General features: G+C 46.4%; 2 protein-coding genes across 2 annotated transcripts in view; both read right to left on the bottom strand.

The window, feature by feature from the left end:
* tgfbr2l (transforming growth factor beta receptor-like) overlaps positions 1 to 17,500 on the bottom strand; it is a 435,413-nt gene that overhangs the window by 175,976 nt on the left and 241,937 nt on the right. The gene's annotated exons all lie outside the window — the stretch shown is intronic.
* LOC120570023 (titin-like) overlaps positions 1 to 17,500 on the bottom strand; it is a 208,193-nt gene that overhangs the window by 154,648 nt on the left and 36,045 nt on the right. The window contains 12 exon segments of the mRNA XM_039818258.1: positions 60 to 320; positions 1,558 to 1,818; positions 3,590 to 3,853; positions 4,677 to 4,949; positions 6,625 to 6,891; positions 7,507 to 7,788; positions 9,447 to 11,143; positions 11,985 to 12,153; positions 12,980 to 13,144; positions 13,509 to 13,741; positions 14,556 to 14,797; positions 16,253 to 16,480. Of these exon segments, the coding sequence (XP_039674192.1) occupies positions 60 to 320; positions 1,558 to 1,818; positions 3,590 to 3,853; positions 4,677 to 4,949; positions 6,625 to 6,891; positions 7,507 to 7,788; positions 9,447 to 11,143; positions 11,985 to 12,153; positions 12,980 to 13,144; positions 13,509 to 13,741; positions 14,556 to 14,797; positions 16,253 to 16,480 (4,342 nt within the window).

Here is a 17,500-nt window from a genome sequence, read left to right as displayed (position 1 = left end):
AAAATGCTGAAACAGTATCAGCGGTAAAAGATAGGAGCAGATAATTTGGCGGTGCTTACCCTCCACGCGCAGGTTAGCGGTGGTCTTGGAGGTGGCCACCTGGTAGGTGTACTCGCCGACGTCCTGCGGTCTGGTGATGGCGATGACGAGGCGTCTGACCGCGCCCTTCACCTCGCTCGTCACGTTCTCGTTGAAGTCCACGTGCTGGCCGTCCTTCAGCCACCTGCCCTCGGCGTTGGCGTTGGCGACCTCACACTCCAGCGCCGCCGTCTGAGACTCGGCCACCATGACGTCCTGCAGCGGCCGCGTGATGGCACCGCCTGGAGGCCAACGAGGGAACGCTTTGGGTTAAACGCTGGGGCAACGGAGAAGCTCCACAACAACACTAATGTGGGAAATACTTTCCATAACACTCTCTGGAGTCTCTTGTTCCCTCTCTAGTTCCCTCTCTCGTTCCCTCTCTCGTTCCCTCTCTTACATCCTCTCTAGTTCCCTCTCTAATTTCCTCTCTATTTCCCTCTCTAGTTCCCTCTGTTATATCCTCTCTTGTTCCCTCTCTAGTTCCTTTTCTAGTTCCCTATCTTATGTCCTCCCTTGTTCCCTCCCTTGTTCCCTCCCTTGCTCCCTCTCTAGTTCCCTTTCTAGTTCCCTCTCTTGTTTCCTCTCTAGTTCCCTCTCTTGTTTCCTCACTAGTTCACTCTCTAGTTTCCTCTCTTATGTCCTGCCTTGTTCCCTCTCTAGTTTCCTTTCTAGTTCTCTCTCTAGTTCCCTCTCTAGTTCCCTTTCTAGTTCCCTCTCTTGTTTCCTCTCTAGTTCCCTCTCTTGTTCCCTCTCTAGTTCATCCTCTAGTTTCCTCTCTTATGTCCTGCCTTGGTCCCTCTCTAGTTCCCTATCTTATGTCCTCCCTTGTTCCCTCTCTAGTTCCCTCACTAGTTCCCTCTCTAGTTCCCTCACTAGTTTCCTCTCTTATGTCCTCCCTTGTTCCCTCTCTAGTTCCCTATCTTATGTCCTCCCTATTTCCCTCCCTTATTCCCTCTCTTGTTCCTCTCTAGTTCCCTCTCTAGTTCCTCTCTTGTTCCCTCTCTAGTTCCCTCTCTAGTTCCTCTCTTGTTCCTCTCTTTTTCCTCTCTAGTTCCCTCTCTAGTTCCTCTCTTGTTCCCTCTCTAGTTCCTCTCTTGTTCCCTCTCTAGTTCCCTCTCTAGTTCCTCTCTAGTTCCTCTCTTGTTCCCTCTCTAGTTCCCTCTCTAGTTTCCCTCTCTTGTTCCCTCTCTAGTTCCCTCTCTAGTTCCCTCTCTAGTTCCTCTCTTGTTCCTCTCTAGTTCCCTCTCTAGTTCCTCTCTTGTTCCCTCTCTAGTTCCTCTCTTGTTCCCTCTCTAGTTTCCTATCTAGTTCCTCTCTTGTTCCTCTCTATTTCCCTCTCTAGTTCCCTCTCTTGTTCCTCTCTAGTTCCCTCTCTAGTTCCTCTCTAGTTACCTCCCTAGTTCCCTCTCTAGTTCCCTATCTTATATCGTCGTTCTAGAGGAAAGTGATTGTGTGAATGTGTAGGTGGAGACGTACCGGAGACGGTGAGCTTGGCGCTGGACGTCTGTTCCCCGGCGTGGAACGTGTACTGGCCGTCCACGTCCTTCATGGCGTCGATGACGGTCAGAGAGTGGGCCACGCCCTTGGACTCCATCTTGTATTTGGGTCCGGCTTTGAGCTGCTGGTTCCTGAAGGTCCAGACGGGGTCGATGCCGGGGTGAGACACTTCCACGTTGAAGGTAACGTTCTGGGACTCGGAGCAGACCTTGTCCTCCATGTGCTTCACGATGTGAACCTCTGTAGAAACAACAGCAGGGGTTACAACATGGAGCTAAGAACACTAGCCTAGAAATCTAGACCACCCTAGCGGCAGTAAATGTAATTTGCTGCCGGGGGGGTCTAGGCATTCTCCGTTGGCTTGCGAGCTGGAAAAACCAAACTCTGGTCAGGCCAATCAAATCGTGTATAGAGTGGGTGGGCGGGGCTTATGGCTGCTGCTGCTGGTGAACAGAGGTCTTCTGGAAGACTTGGAGTTCAGCTTTTCTTTGAGAAAAGAACAAAGAACGGCACTGAAGTCATTCTTAAAAAAAGGAAGATGTGTTCGGAGTTTTACCGACCGTATACGGCAAAAGTTTAATCCATCAACTAGCTTCTCTACCTTCTTCGTTGCTCTGATTGGTTGTAGAGCTATCCTATTGCGTGCAGAGGGAATTTGAAAGACAACCGTTTATCCCGCCTCTCGGATTGAGCCCTGTCAATGGTGAGTTCCCAGACCCAACATCTGTCAGGCTAAAAATCAGGATCATGGGAATGAAACTAGGGCTGGATTTCAATATTCGTACGATGGGTAGGTATTAGATTTTCAATTTTGTAATTCGAAGTGCAAGCAGGCTGAAATTCCCTGTGGGGTTTTGTTGGGATTAACGGAGAAATCCAGCCGATTTTTACCTGAATCTTGATCGCTAGATGTCTCTGAGTACTGTCGACTAAAATCGGTGCTAGCAAACTGGAGTTGCTGCAGCTAATGGCCAGAGCTCCCAGTTAGCTAACATGCCAGTTGTGGGGGCATGTTCTAAAGAGTGCCTTTGTGCCTCTTAACAGACACAAAGTGCAATTTAAATGTCTGTGCAACATGAACATGGCCCTTACGTGACAACAAGATGTGTTTTTCACTCCGACATTGTCAAGAAACCGTTTAAATTCAAAGTTTTGTATTGTCACCTGCCTATTTTTCAATGGCTTTGTTTCCTGCAACAACTGAATTCCCACGGGACTTCAGCGCGAGACTACAGCTAGCCTTCAGTAACGCTATTACTGAGCAAACCACAGGCATCATTTGGACCATTTCCATATAGTTACATAGTCACTCATATGGTCAGAACCACTACAGTGCTCAATTACCTATTTTTGATGGGGAAATAAACTTCAAGTTTTCGTCGCGAAGGCCTGATCTCCGTGATCGACGCTTCTGAGCTTTTCGGTAAAGCGGCCGATGGAAAAAGAGCTAGGTGACAGTACAAACTTTGAATTTAAACGGTTTCTTCACAATGTCTGAGTTGAAAACGCATCTTGTTGTCACGTAAGGGCCCTGTTCATGTGGCACAGACATATTAATTGCACTTTGTGTCTGTTAAGAGGCCCAAAGGCACTCTTTAGAACCAAGGTGGAGGGTGGGGGTGTGGCCTTGACCAACTGCCACTTTGCTCGTTTGAAAGCCATGATGTCTCTCTCTCTCATGGGTGGGCCAAATTTTCTGGGTGGGCAAAGCAGAGAAAGGGGAGGTAACCTTTCTCCTTATGACCTCATAAGGAGAAGATTCCTGATTGGTCCATCTGAGCTTTCATTTCCTCAAAGGCAGAGCAGGATACCCAGGGCTCGGTTTACACCTATCACCATTTCTAGCCACTGGGGGACCATAGCAGGCTGGGGGAACTCACATTAATGTTAAAAAACCTCATAAAGTGACATTTTCATGCCATGGGACCTTTAAGCCGCTAGCCGATAAGTACCGAAGCTTCGGCGCACAAAACACGGTATTGGTACCGCCGTAGAGTAAACCGTGTCTTACTTTGGACAGTGAGGCTGCAGCTGGTGTCCACCTTTCCGACCACCAGTTTGTAGCGTCCGGTATCAGAAGCGTAGGTCCTGCTGAAGACCAGTCGCTGCTTGGATCCCTTGGCAACCATCTGGATCCGGTCGCTGGGCAGCAGCAGTTTGTCGTTGAGGTACCATTTGACCGAGCTGATGTCCTGAGCGGAGATCTTGGCCTCCAGGACCGCCTTGGTGCCTTCGACCGAGGACACGTCCTTCAGCGGAACCACGATGTCGATCGCTGCAAAAGTTCAGAGGGTTTTAACCGGTTTACAGACTTACAACATGATTTTAGAGATGGATAACTTTCAGATCCTAAACCTATCATGAACACACCACAAACATGTCAAAAAAAGCTTTAAGAAGTGTAGAAAATGTCACAAAAAAAAGGTAATAAAAAAGGATAAAAAGAGGGAACTAGAGAGGGAACTAGAGAGGAAACAAGAGAGGAAACTAGAAAGGGAACTAGAGAGGGAACTAGAGAGGGAACAAGAGAGGAAACTATAAAGGGAACTAGAGAGGGAACAAGAGACAAAACAAGAGAGGAAACAAGAGAGGGAACAAGAGAGGGAACTAGAGAGGGAACAAGAGAGGAAACTAGAGAGGGAACAAGAGAGGAAACTAGAGAGGGAACTAGAGAGGGAACTAGAGAGGGAACTAGAGAGGGAACAAGAGAGGAAACTAGAGAGGCAACAAGAGAGGAGACTAGAGAGGGAACTAGAGAGGAAACAGGAGAGGAAACTAGACAGGGAACTAGAGAGGAAACAGGAGAAGAAACTAGAGAGGGAACAAGAGAGGAAACTAGAGAGAGAACTATAGAGGAAACTTGAGAGGGAACTAGAGAGGGAACTAGAGAGGAAACAGGAGAGGAAACTAGAGAGGGAACTATAGAGGAAACTTGAGAGGGAACTAGAGAGGGAACTAGAGAGGAAACAGGAGAGGAAACTAGAGAGGGAACTAGAGAGGGAACAAGAGAGGGAAAAAATTACAAAAACAGCTCAGTCAAAGAAGTATTTAAATTAAAAAGGGAAAAACAGTTTTGTGTCCCTAGATGTGACTCTTACTCTGAACGCTGAGTTTGCCCGAGGTGGAGATGTCCTGCGCGGGAACCACGAAGGCGTAGGAAGCGGCGTCTTCCCTGGTGACGTTCTCCAGCAGCAGCTTGTGGATCTGTTTGTCGATGACGATGTGGACGCGGTCCGAGGCCGAGACGGCAGCGCCGTTCTTCATCCAGGTTCCCTCCACGTTCTCCTGCGAGAAGCGGACCTCCAGCTGGGCGATATCGCCCTCGCACACGGTCAGGTCGGTTAGAGGCTGCATCAGGGTGACGGGGCGCACTGGAGATAACACACAACCACCGTTAAATACACACGAGAAACACATTATTACCACATCACACTGCAGACAACAACCACTGGAGGGACAGAAACACGTTATTATCACATCACACTGCAGACAACAACCACTGTTGTTGAAGGTTTTTTACATCAGAAATATGGGTTTCTTTCAACCAAATTGCCCCAAAATAACTTGGATGTATGTATGTTGTCGGGAACCCAGACAGCAAAATTATTAATAACTTCCAGTGAATTTTGGAAACACTGCAAAAAGGCGAAAAAAACTACTGAAAAAGGCATTAGAAAAAGGCAGAAAACAGCTGAAAAAGGCGGCGAAAAAGCAATTAAAACTTTGGAAAAGGTGACAAAAAAGGAGACACAGAAAACACTCAAAAAGGCATCAAAATTGGCAACTAAAAAGACGTATGAAAAGGCGCCCAAAGTCCAGAAAAGGCGCCAAAAAAGCATCAAAAAAGGTGAGAAAAAAAACAGCTGAAAAAGGCACCAAAGAAAGCAACAGAAAACTTTGGAAAAGGGGACAAAAAGGTGCAGAAAACACTCAAAATTGGCGACAGAAACACGTTCATTTGAAGGTTTTTTACATCAGAAATATGGGTTTCTTTCAACCAAATTGCCCCGAAATAACTTGGATGTATGTATGTTGTAGGGAACCCAGACAGCAAAATGAACGCTGAAAAAGGCGACCAAAAAGACCAGAAAAGGCAACAAAAAAAGCGTCAAAAAAGGTGGAAAAAACTGCGGAAAAAGGCAACAAAAACATCGGAAAAGGTGACAAAAAAAAGGGTGCAGAAAAACACTCAAAAGGCACTGAAATTGGCGACAAAAAAACATCTAAAAAGGTGACAAAACGCTGAAAACAGAAACCAGAAAGGTGCCGAAAAAGTTGCCTAACAGTTACAGCGGTAGAATAAAGTTCCTGAGTGTGTGAAGTTTGTTACAAAATGCTGAAAAAGGCGACCAAAAATGCCAGAAAAGCGTAAAAAAGTCGGTTAGAGGCTGCATCAGGGTCACGGGGCGCACTGGAGATTAAACACAACCACAGTTAAATACACACGAGAAACACGTTATTATCACATCACACTGCAGACAACAACCACTGGAGGGACAGAAACACGTTCATTTGAAGGTTTTTTACATCAGAAATATGGGTTTCTTTCAACCAAATTGCCCCAAAATAACTTGGATGTATGTATGTTGTAGGGCACCCAGACAGCAAAATTATTAATAACTTCCAGTGAATTTTGGAAACACTGCAAAAAGGCGAAAAAAACTTCTGAAAAAGGCGCTGACAAAGGCGGAAAAACTGCTGACAACTGCTGAAAAAGGCGCTAAAAAAAGGCAGAAAAACAGCTGAAAAAGGCGCCGAAAAAGCAATTAAAACTTCGGAAAAGGTGACAAAAAAGGAGACTAAAAGGCACAGAAAACACTCAAAAAGGCGTCAAAATTGGCAACTAAAAAGACGTATGAAAAGGCGCCCAAAGTCCAGAAAAGGCGCCAAAAAAGCGTCAAAAAAGGTGAAAAAAAAACCAGCTGAAAAAGGCGCCAAAAAAAGCAACAGAAAACTTTGGAAAAGGGGACAAAAAGGTGCAGAAAAAGTTGCCTAACAGTTACAGCGGTAGAATAAAGATCCTGAGTCTGTGTCTGAGTTTCTTACGTTTCATCTTCAGCGAGGCGCTGGTCCTCAGATCTCCACATACGAAGCTGTACTTCCCCTGGTCTTCCTTCCTCACGTCTTTGATGGACAGGGTGTGTCTCCCTCGGCGGGAGGACATGATGTATTTACCGCTGGGAGACAGCTCCTTGTCCCCGAAGAACCAGCTGCCCTCGGCGTCCTCGCGGGACAGCTCCACCTCAAACTCTCCGGCGTACGTCTCGGGCACCTCGATGCTCTCCAGAGGTTTCCTCAGCTCCAGGGCAGCGCCTGAACACACGAACATATCAGCATCTGGTATCATCCCCAGGCTCAAACACATCAACAGGTTCCTTCATTCTTTATCTTTCATTTCCTCGTTTCCTCTCTAGTTCTCTCTCTAGTTCCCTCTCTCGTTCCCTCTCTTATATCCTCCTTGTTTCCTCTCTTGTTTCCTCTCTAGTTCCCTCTCTTTTTCCCTCTCTTGTTTCCTCTCTAGTTCCCTCTCTAGTTCCCTCTCTAGTTCCCTCTCTAGTTTCCTTTCTTGTTCCCTCTCGTTTCCTCTCTAGTTCCCTCTCTAGTTTCCTCTGTTGTTCCCTTTCTAGTTTCCTATCTAGTTCCCTCTCTAGTTTCCTCTCTTGTTCCCTCCCCTGTTCCCTCTGTAGTTCCCTTTCTAGTTCCCTCTCTAGTTCCCTCTCTTGTTCCCTCTCTAGTTCCCTCTCTAGTTCCCTTTCTAGTTCTCTCTCTTGTTTCCTCTGTAGTTCCCTCTCTAGTTCCCTCTCTTGTTTCCTTTTCTTTTATTTATTTCATAATTTCGAGTCCAAAGTAAACAGTGGATAGGAAGCTCTTCATCTCATGATTTTGACATTATCTAACCGTACAGTGTACTGGGTGTGTAAAGATTACCTTCTACGTGGAGCCTGGCGCTCGTCCTGATGCTGTCGTCGTCTACGAGCACACACGAGTATTCGGCGGCGTCCTTCATTTCGATGACCAGCACGGACAGGAAGTGGACCTTTCTGTCCGAGTGCATTCTGTATTTGTCTCCGGAGAAGATCTCCGTGTTGTTCTTGAGCCATTTGACTTTGGTGAAAGGCTCGTTGGTTTCACACTCGAAGGTCACCATGGTGTCCTTCTCGTTGGCGCTGACGTCCTCCAGATGTTGGGTGAAGGTCACCGCCGTCTTGCCTAAAAAACAGAAAACATCCGGTCAGACATCGACATACGTTGGAACTCTGCACTCTAAGAAATATCTCTTCAGCCTCGCTCCCTCTCTAGTTCCCTCTCTAGTTCCCTCTCTAGTTCCCTCTCTCGTTCCCTCTCTTATATCCTCCTTGTTCCCTCTCTAGTTCCCTCTTTTATATCTTCCTTGTTCCCTCTCTTATATCCTCCTTGTTTCCTCTCTTGTTCCCTCTCCTGTTCCCTCTGTAGTTCCCTCTCTTGTTCCCTCTCTAGTTCCCTCTCTTATCTCCTCCTTGTTCCCTCTCTAGTTCCCTCTCTTGTTCCCTCTCTAGTTCCCTCTCTAGTTTCCTCTCTTATATCTTCCTTGTTTCCTATATAGTTCCCTCTCTAGTTCTCTCTCTAGTTCCCTCTGTTATATCCTCCTTGTTTCCTCTCTAGTTCCCTCTCTAGTTCCCACTCTAGTTCCCTCTCTTGTTCCCTCTCTAGCTCCCTCTCTTGTTCCCTCTCTTGTTCCCACTCTAGTTCCCTCTCTTGTTTCCTCTTTAGTTCCCACTCTAGTTCCCTCTCTTGTTCCCTCTCTAGTTCCCTCTTATATCCTCCTTGTTTCCTATCTAGTTTCCTCTCTAGTTCACTCTCTCGTTCCCTCTCTAGTTCCCTCTCTTATATCCTCCTTGTTCCCTCTCTAGTTCCCTCTTTAGTTTCCTTTATTGTTCCCTCTCTAGTTCCCTCTCTAGTTTCCTCTCTTATATCCTCCTTGTTTCCTATATAGTTCCTTCTCCAGTTCACTCTCTAGTTCACTCTCTTGTTCACTCTCTAGTTCCCTCTCTTGTTCCCTCTCTAGTTCCCTCTCTAGCTCCCTCTCTTGTTCCCTCTTTAGTTCCCACTCTACTTCCCTCTCTAGTTCTCTCTCTAGTTCCCTCTTATATCCTCCTTGTTTCCTATCTAGTTTCCTCTCTAGTTCACTCTCTCGTTCCCTCTCTAGTTCCCTCTCTAGTTTCCTTTATTGTTCCCTCTCTAGTTCCCTCTCTAGTTTCCTCTCTTACATCCTCCTTGTTTCCTATATAGTTCCCTATCTAGTTCCCTCTCTAGTTCTCTCTCTAGTTACCTCTCTAGTTCCCTCTGTTATATCCTCCTTGTTTCCTATCTAGTTCCCTCTCCAATTCACTCTCTAGTTCACTCTCTTGTTTCCTCTCTAGTTCCCTCTCTAGTTTCCTCTCTTATATCCTCCTTGTTCCCTCTCTAGTTCCCTCTCTCACTCCCTCTGTAGTTCCCTCTCTAGTTCCCTCAACACTGCATTCTAGAGTTGGTTATCGTTCAAACATTCTCCATACCAATACCGATACAAGACTTCGATACCGGTTCATTAAACAATACTTTTGGCATCCTTGGAGACAATTGTATTGTATCTGTCTGGATTTCAGTGGTAAGTAATTCAAATAACAACCATTGAAAGCGTAAAAAGGAAGGAAGAAAGGCAGGCAGGTAGGAAGGAAGGAAGGTAGGAAGGAAGGAAGGAAGGAAGGCAGGTAGGAAGGAAGGCAGGAAGGGGAAGGAAGGAAGGAAGGAAGGAAGGAAGGAAGGTAGGTAGAAAGGAAGGAAAAACAAACTGTTGAAAGAAATAAATTGGCAAATATATCAGAGATTTGTCGTAAGAAAGTCTTTACCTTGCACGAGCAGGAAGGCGTGGCTGGAGGCCTCGCCGGCGACATTCACGGCTTTCACCATGATGCTGGCGGAGTCCTCTGCCGTCACGTCTCGGATCACCAGCTCGCACAAGTGGTCCTCCGGCCAGTACCAGTAGATACGCTCGGTCTTCTCCACCAGGACGCCGTTCTTGAACCACTGGCACTCGGGTTCCGGTCTGCCGACGACTCGCAGCTGGAAACGCACCTCGTCCAGCGGGGCGACCGTCTTGCTCGTGATGCGTTGGAGGATCTTGGGCGCTTCCATGCTCGGGGAGAGCTGGACCCTCTCCGGTTTGATCGTGGGGATCGTGACTGTGCCCTGTTCCTCCATCTTCTTCCTCTCGGCTTCTTCTTTCTCTTTCAGGCGATGGAGGAGATCGTCCTTGGTCTTCTTCAGCAGGTCCTCGTAGGAGTCGTCCCTCTTGCGCGACTTGAACTCCACGGCGGAGAGGGACTCGTAGAAACCTTCCTCCGTCCTGCGCTTGAACTTGCTCTTCAGTTCGTCCGACTCCTCCGAGGTTTTCTCGTGAACGACTCTCTGCGCCTTGCGCAGCTTCACGACTTCTCGGTCCTGCGCGGACTCGCCGGGTCGCTCCACCTTCACCACATCAAATCCGACCCTGCCGGGGTCGTGCGGTGCCTCCGCGGCCTTCTGATCGGGAGCGCGGCGCAGCACGGATCTGAAGTCTTCCTTCTGTTGGATCTCCACCTTCACCGTGTGCTCGGTTGTGCCGAGAGGGTTGTCCGCCACCACCCTGACTTCTCCGGAGTCGTAGGACTTGACGTCGACGATCTCCAAGTAGTAAATGCCATCGTAGGTAAGTCTGTATCGCTTGCTTTTGCGAATCAGTTGTCCGTTGAGGTACCAGTTGACTTTGGGCGCGGGATAACCGGTCACTCTGCAGCGGAACCGCGCGATGCCGCCTTCAAGAACTCTGGCTGGTTCGGGAAGAAGCACAATCTCTGGTTTCATCTTCTCCATTTCTTCGTCGGCGGTGACCCCGTAGGGTCCTCCCGTGTGCGCCATGCGTTCGATCTCATCGATCCTGTGCGCTCCCCTCCTGCCTTCGGGTAGCTGCGTATCCTCGACGAGGCCCTTCTCGTCCTTGACGATGAGCGTTGCCGAGGTCTGATCCACTCCGAACTTGTTGGTGGCTCTGCAGGTGATGACGCCGCTGTCTCTGGCGTAGGCGGCTTCGTAGTCGAGGCTGCAGTAGCCGAATTCGTTGACCATGCGGAGCCGGTTGGCCGCTTCCAGGGGTTTGCCGTCGTGCAGCCACTCCACCGCCATGTTGGGGTCGCCGATCGGGGTCAGTCTGCACTCGAAATGAGCCGGACCGAAGCGCTTCATTCGGATAGAAGTCAGCTTCTTCTTGAAGAGCGGTTTCTGCTGCTTCTCTTTGTCAAAAAGGTCGCCCTCCTCCCACTGCTCTTGGCCGTAACGCTGGTGAAGAGGCTCCAGCTCGGGCGCTGCGATGTCCTTGGTCTTGTACGTTCCTTTGGTGATGATGAGCTTCCTCTCGGCTTGCGGCGCGGCGAAGTCCACCTCTACGTTGACTCTGCAGCGAGTTGTGTCTCTGCCGGCCTTGTTGATGGCCGTGGCCGTGTACCAGGCGCTGTCCGAGCCGGAAGAAGATACAATCTGGAATTTGGCCTCTCCTTTAGTCCCGTCAATCCTGAAATACATAATCGTTCAGACACATTGTTCAGCACAAACTACTCTACAAGTTCTACACATCTGTACAGCTTCAACTAACGATTTTTTTTATTATAATAAAAAAATATTTTATAAAAAGATATTTTATTTATTTAATAGTTGGAGAGTAATTTAATATTGACAACTAATCGATTAATCTTTGCAGCTCTACGGTACATATCTGTGTCAAAGGGTTAGACAATCTCTTGTTCCCTCTCTCGTTCTCTCTCCTGTTCCCTTTTTTGTTCCCTCTCTAGTTCCCTCTCTAGCTCCCTTTCTTGTTTCCTCTCTTGTTCCCTCTCTAGTTCCCTCTCTAGTTCTCTCTCTTGTTCCCTCTCTAGTTTCCTCTCTAGTTTCCTCTCTAGTTCCCTCTCCTGTTTCCTCTCTTGTTCCTTCTCTAGTTCCCTCTCTTTTTTCCTCTCTAGTTCCCTCTCTAGTTCCCTCTTTTGTTCCCTCTCTAGTTTCCTCTCTATTTCCCTCTCTAGTTCCCTCTCTAGCTCCCTCTCTGGTTTCCTCTCTTTTTCCCTCTCTAGTTCTCTTTCTAGTTCTCTGTCGAGTTCCCTCTCTAGTCCCCTCTCTAGTTCCCTGTCTTGTTTCCCCTCTTGTTTCCTCTCTAATTCCCTCTGTAGGTCCCTCTCTAGTTTCCTCTCTAGTTCCCTCTCTTGTTCCCTCTCTAGTTCCCTCTCTAGTTCCCTCTCTAGTTCCCCCCCTAGTTTAGAGTATAATAGTTGACAACTAATCGATTAATCTTAGCAGCTCTACGTTACATATCTGTGTCAAAGGGTTAGACAATCTTTCGTGGACGAACTAAAGATCCATACTTGATATGTGGGTGTTTCTGTGGGGTGATGATGTCACTGTTCTTCAGCCAGACGATGTCTGGCAGTGGGTTTCCGATGGCTTTGACAGCCAGCTCGACCAGAGTGCCCTGCTTCACGGTGATGTTCCTCAGCTTCTCGATAAACTGAGGGCGCGCCACGCTTTCTCGAGCTGTGTGATGGGAAAATACAGTGCAGAACAAGACAGCATTTTATAATGTAATACACATTTTGGAGCCACAAGATTTATGTGGCAGCATTAAGCAAGATGGCAGCCACAACACAGGCGATACTGTCATTCTGCATCCACTAAAAGTTCTGTTTTTGCCGGTGACAGACTCAGATTATTATTCTAAGTGTCTGAGAACATTATGGAAAGGATCCCTACAGAGATAGAGCTTTTAGTTAAAGAGTAAGATCCTTTTAGTTTAACATGAATAATCAGGACTTTTAGCGTGTATAGAGCCTGCATATTTCCACCAGACTCCATGTAAATAATCAGGACTTTTAGCGTGTATAGAGCCAGCATATCTTCACCAGACTCCATGTAAATAATCAGGACTTTTAGCGTGTATAGAGCCAGCATATCTCCACATGTAAATGGGTGAATTAAGGGTTTATTTCAACCAAACCAGAGTGGTGATTGTTGGAACAGTGGAAAGATGAACCAAGAGGGGTTTGGTGATGGTGATTTCGGGGCTGTTTGATGTTAAACTAAAAGGATCTTACTCTTTAACTAAAAGCTCTATCTCTGTAGGGATCCATCCCATAATGTTGTCAGACACTTAGAATAATAAGTCTGAGTCTGTCAGCAGCAACAACAGAACTTTTAGTGGACTCTAACTGATGCTGAACATCTGTCCTGTAGGGTTACATTACAGCTAGTTTCATCTTGCTTAATACTGGACCAAGATTGTTGTTGCATCAGTCACTGCAGACACAAAACATAGGGGAAGTAGGGTCCAGGTTAAAGTTTGAGCTGTGTCTGACAGACTTACCTTCAACAGTAAGAGTTAGAGAGACAGAAGTCCGTCCAGCTCTGTTCTGTGCGATGACCGTCCACTCTCCAGAGTCTTGTGGCATGGCCGGGACGATGATCAGGGACTGTGTACCGTCCTCTTTAACCACTATCTTGTGTGTGTAGTCATTTGTTACTTGTTGTCCTGAGAAAAAGAAGGAGAAAATGGTTTTAATGTGGCAGAAGCAACAGATAAAGATGTGTGTTTGGTAGTGGTGCACGATATATCAGCCGATATGGTCATTTTTTTAACATATCAGTATCGGTTCGATATCAAATTATATATAATTATATAAATATAATTTTTTTCTTCTGAAAATCTGATGACAGTCATATTTTGCACACAGTTAATGGTGCCCAATATCAGTCATTTCGGAAAATAAATCACAAAAGTATCGGTATCGGCCTTAACAGCAATATTAATATCGGTTATTGGTATCGGCCACAATTTTCACATCGGTGCATCGCTAGATGTATGTTTGGAGTCAGTTGAAAGACATTTCTCTCACCGTTGTGGAACCAGTATGTGTCGGGCATCGGTCTGCCCACAACCTTTAAATCGAATCTGGCAGTCTGCCCCTCGGAGCATTTGATAGAGGAAGGTTTCAGGACAAACACAGGCTTGTAGAGTCTCTCCAGCTGAGCCTCGTCTGTGTCGTCGAGCCGACGGGACGGAGAGCGTCCGGGCGAACGGCTGGAAGAACGGCCAGGTGAGCGGCTCAGAGAGCGTGGAGACGTGGATCTGGGAACGGAGCGGAGTCATCAACATGGAGCAGTGGTTCTCAAACTTTTATTTCAATAATGTACCCGCTATGCACAGTGTTTTAAGCCAAGTAACCCCTGACCAGCGATGGATTTACCAAACAGCCATGTAACTGAAAAACATTTAAATGCTGATGAAAAAAGGCAACAAAAACTTGGAAAAAGTCGGTGGAAAGATGGAAGTAAGGCAAAAATAGGTGCAAAATAGTATCAAAAACTTAGAAAAGAGCGACAGACTTGCTAAAAAAAGAAGAAGGGAGACAAACTTCGAAAAAGTGACAAAAATCTTGAAAAAGGCGGAGAAAAAAAGAAGATAGTAGAAAAAAGGAATGTAGGAAGGAAGGTAGGTAGGAAGGAAGGAAGGAAGGTAGGAACTAAGGCAATACTAAGGAAGGTAGGAAGGAAGGAAGGAAGGAAGGAAGGAAGGAAGGAAGGCAACACTAAGGAAGGAAGGTAGGAAGGAAGGAACTAAGGCAACACTAAGGAAGGAAGGAAGGAAGGAAGGTAGGAAGGAAGGAACTAAGGCAACACTACGGAAGGAAGGAAGGAAGGTAGGAAGGAAGGAAGGAAGGAAGGAAGGAAGAAAGAGGTGGCTGCTCAGCGCTCACGTACCCCCTGCAGTCCTCCAGAGGACCCCTAGGGGGACACATACCCCTACTATATATATGTGTATATATATATATATATATATATACCCCTATATGTATGTGTGTGTATATATATATATATATATACATATATATATATAGATACATATATGGCAGTGGTTCTCAAATGGGGGAGGAGTCTCTCACCTGATCCTCTGCATGGCTGGCTGCGGTGTGTATCTCTGAGGCGTCACGGCGCCGGACGGCTCTACGTAGAGCTTCCCAGAGCTGACGGCGTTCCCCTTCATGTTGGAGGCGAAGGCTGTGTACACGCCCTCGTCCTCCGGCAGGACCACGGGCACGCGCAGGCTGGCCCGTCCGTCCTGCAGAACCTCCATCTGGTACCGGCCGCCGGGCCTGATGCGCTGGCCGTCTTTGTACCAAGCAATCTGGCAGCAGACAGAGAGGATCATTCTCATTAGCCACAAATATAACTGTAAAAACTTAAAGGGTAACTACCGCTTTTTCAACCTGGCACAATATTTCCCCATGTTTCTGTGTCTAAGTGACTGATCAGAGACAACAATCTCTGACACTGGTCCAGTATTAGGCGAGACAGCTGCAGTTTGCAGCGGCGAAACAAGCTAAAATGTAAGCTAATAGGGTGTGTTTTTGCCGCTGACAGGCTCAGATTATTCTAAATGTCTGACAACATTATGGAATGGATTTCTAAGGAGGTCGACCTTTCTGTTAAAGAGTAAGATCCCTTTTTTTAAACATAAAAACATCTGCAAAATTGGGTTCGCTAAACCCACCAGACTCCATGTAAATAATCAGTGATTTTAGCATCGTAAAACACACTTCATTCAAAGTCGACAGAAACAAAATAAAACTATGAAAAGCTGTTTTGGGTTCGTCTTTCCACTTTTCCAACCATCACAACTCTAGTGTACGTTGAAATAAACACATAGTTTACTGATTTACATGTGAAAATATGTTAGCTCTATACATGCTAAAAGTATTGTTTTTTTTTAAATGGAGTCTGGTGGGTTTAGCGACTTCAGAGCCGTTTCTTGTTAAACAGAAAGGTCTTAAAGAGGTTTTAAAGGGCAAAAACAAACATGAAACAGCCATGAAATCCCTATCACCAAACTACACCAGACTCCATGTAAATAATCAGGACTTTTAGCGTGTATAGAGCCAGCATATCTCCACCAGACTCCATGTAAATAATCAGGACTTTTAGCGTGTATAGAGCCAGCATATCTCCACCAGACTCCATGTAAATAATCAGGACTTTTAGCGTGTATAGAGCCAGCATATCTCCACCAGACTCCATGTAAATAATCAGGACTTTTAGCGTGTATAGAGCCAGCATATCTCCACATGTAAATGGGTGAATTAAGGGTTTATTTCAACCAAACCAGAGTGGTGATTGTTGGAACAGTGGAAAGATGAACCAAGACGGCTTTTGGTAGTTGTATTTAGTTTCTGTCCACTTTGAATGAAGCGTGTTTTGCGATGATAAAAGTCCTGATTATTTACATATGTATCTAGTGGAGATATGCTTTATAAAACTACGCTAAAAGCCTGATTTTGAGTAACGTTGAGTGTGGAGTTTGGTGATGGTGATTTCGGGGCTGTTTCATGTTAAACTAAAAGGATCTTACTCTTTAACTAAAAGGTCTATCTCTGTAGGGATCTTTTCCATAACGTTGTCAGACACTTATATAATAGGAATATAATAATCTGAGTCTGTCAGCGGCAAAAACAGAACTTTTAGTGGACCAAATTGACGATGCACATTTGCCAGCTTTGGTGTGGATTGGATAAAGTCGTTTTGCTGTATTTTAAACTATATTTTTACATTTTTACATATTTTGGTAAGGTTTTGGACTCAGTACCTTCGGCAGAGGACGTCCAGCCATCCTGCAGTGGAAAGTGACGCCCATGCCGTCCATGATTCTGTAGTTTTTGACGGGCGTGTCGAAGGCGGGCTGCAGCGCCTCGTCCTCCGCGACAGTCACCATCAGCTCGCCGTCCTCCGTCACCAGCTCGCTGTAGCTGATCCTTAAGATACGCAGCTCAATCTCCTGGATGATCCGCTCCTCAAAGGCTGAAATCAGAAACTCCTGCAAAACAACGTCCGTAATGGTCAACAATGAAAATTAATTGAGATTTCTATATAAAGTAATCATACGTTTATTTATGGAATGGAAATGGAATGGAAATTGATTTATTTGAAACAGGGACCGTGCACAAATAAACATTAAACTTTAAACAAGAGAATATGTCTTGGGCCAGGTTATAGCAACAATTGCTAATTTCCACCTGTAGTCCCTGGTGGAGATTAGCAATTGTTGCTATAACCTGGCCCAAGACATATTCTCTTGCTTTATAGGGGTGTCACGATTCAATTTGACTTTGATTTGAACATTTATTGGGGGATGGCAATGTCGCAATAAGAGCCACTCGATGGCAGAAGGGTACGTCACAACAACAGTTTGAGTTTACGAGTAGCACATGAATGCACCATGGAGTCTTGTTGGAGCCCACAGGCTTTACCTCTTTTGTTCGTTTCCATAACTCACTCACTGGGAAGGCTAAATGTTGCCACACGGTGACTTCAGGGAAGCAGGAGGATTTTCCAGTACTGTTGCTTCTCCGTCTCTCCGACTCCGGCAGTAGCCATGGTGTCAGGAAAAGAGCCGCTGCAGGATACTGCTAAGCTACGGCTACGCTAACATTAATCTTGCTGTGTCTCAAATTGCGCACTTCTGTACTTCCACTTCTATTTTGAGTCCACAGTGCGTTCACACTGATGGAGTATGGCCAAATGCAGCACTACAATGGTCCCGACCCAGAGTGTCAAAAGTGTCAAAAAGTGACTCCAATGGTCCCGACCGAGAGCTTCAGAAGTGTCAAAAAGTGACTCCAATGGTCTCGACCCAGAGCTTCAAAAGTGTCAAAATGTGACTCCAATGGTCCCGACCAGAGTGTCAAAAATTGACTCCAATGGTCCCGACCAGAGTGTCAAAAAGTGACTCCAATGGTCCCGACCAGAGTGTCAAAAAGTGACTCCAATGGTCCCTACCAGAGTGTCAAAAAGTGACTCCAATGGTCCCGACCCAGAGTGTCAAAAAGTGACTCCA

This window comes from Perca fluviatilis, chromosome 12 (assembly GCF_010015445.1).
Source record: "Perca fluviatilis chromosome 12, GENO_Pfluv_1.0, whole genome shotgun sequence".
NCBI lineage: Eukaryota > Metazoa > Chordata > Actinopteri > Perciformes > Percidae > Perca > Perca fluviatilis.
The sequence above is the reverse complement of the archived record's forward strand: the minus strand, read 5'-3'. Positions and strand labels throughout refer to the sequence as shown.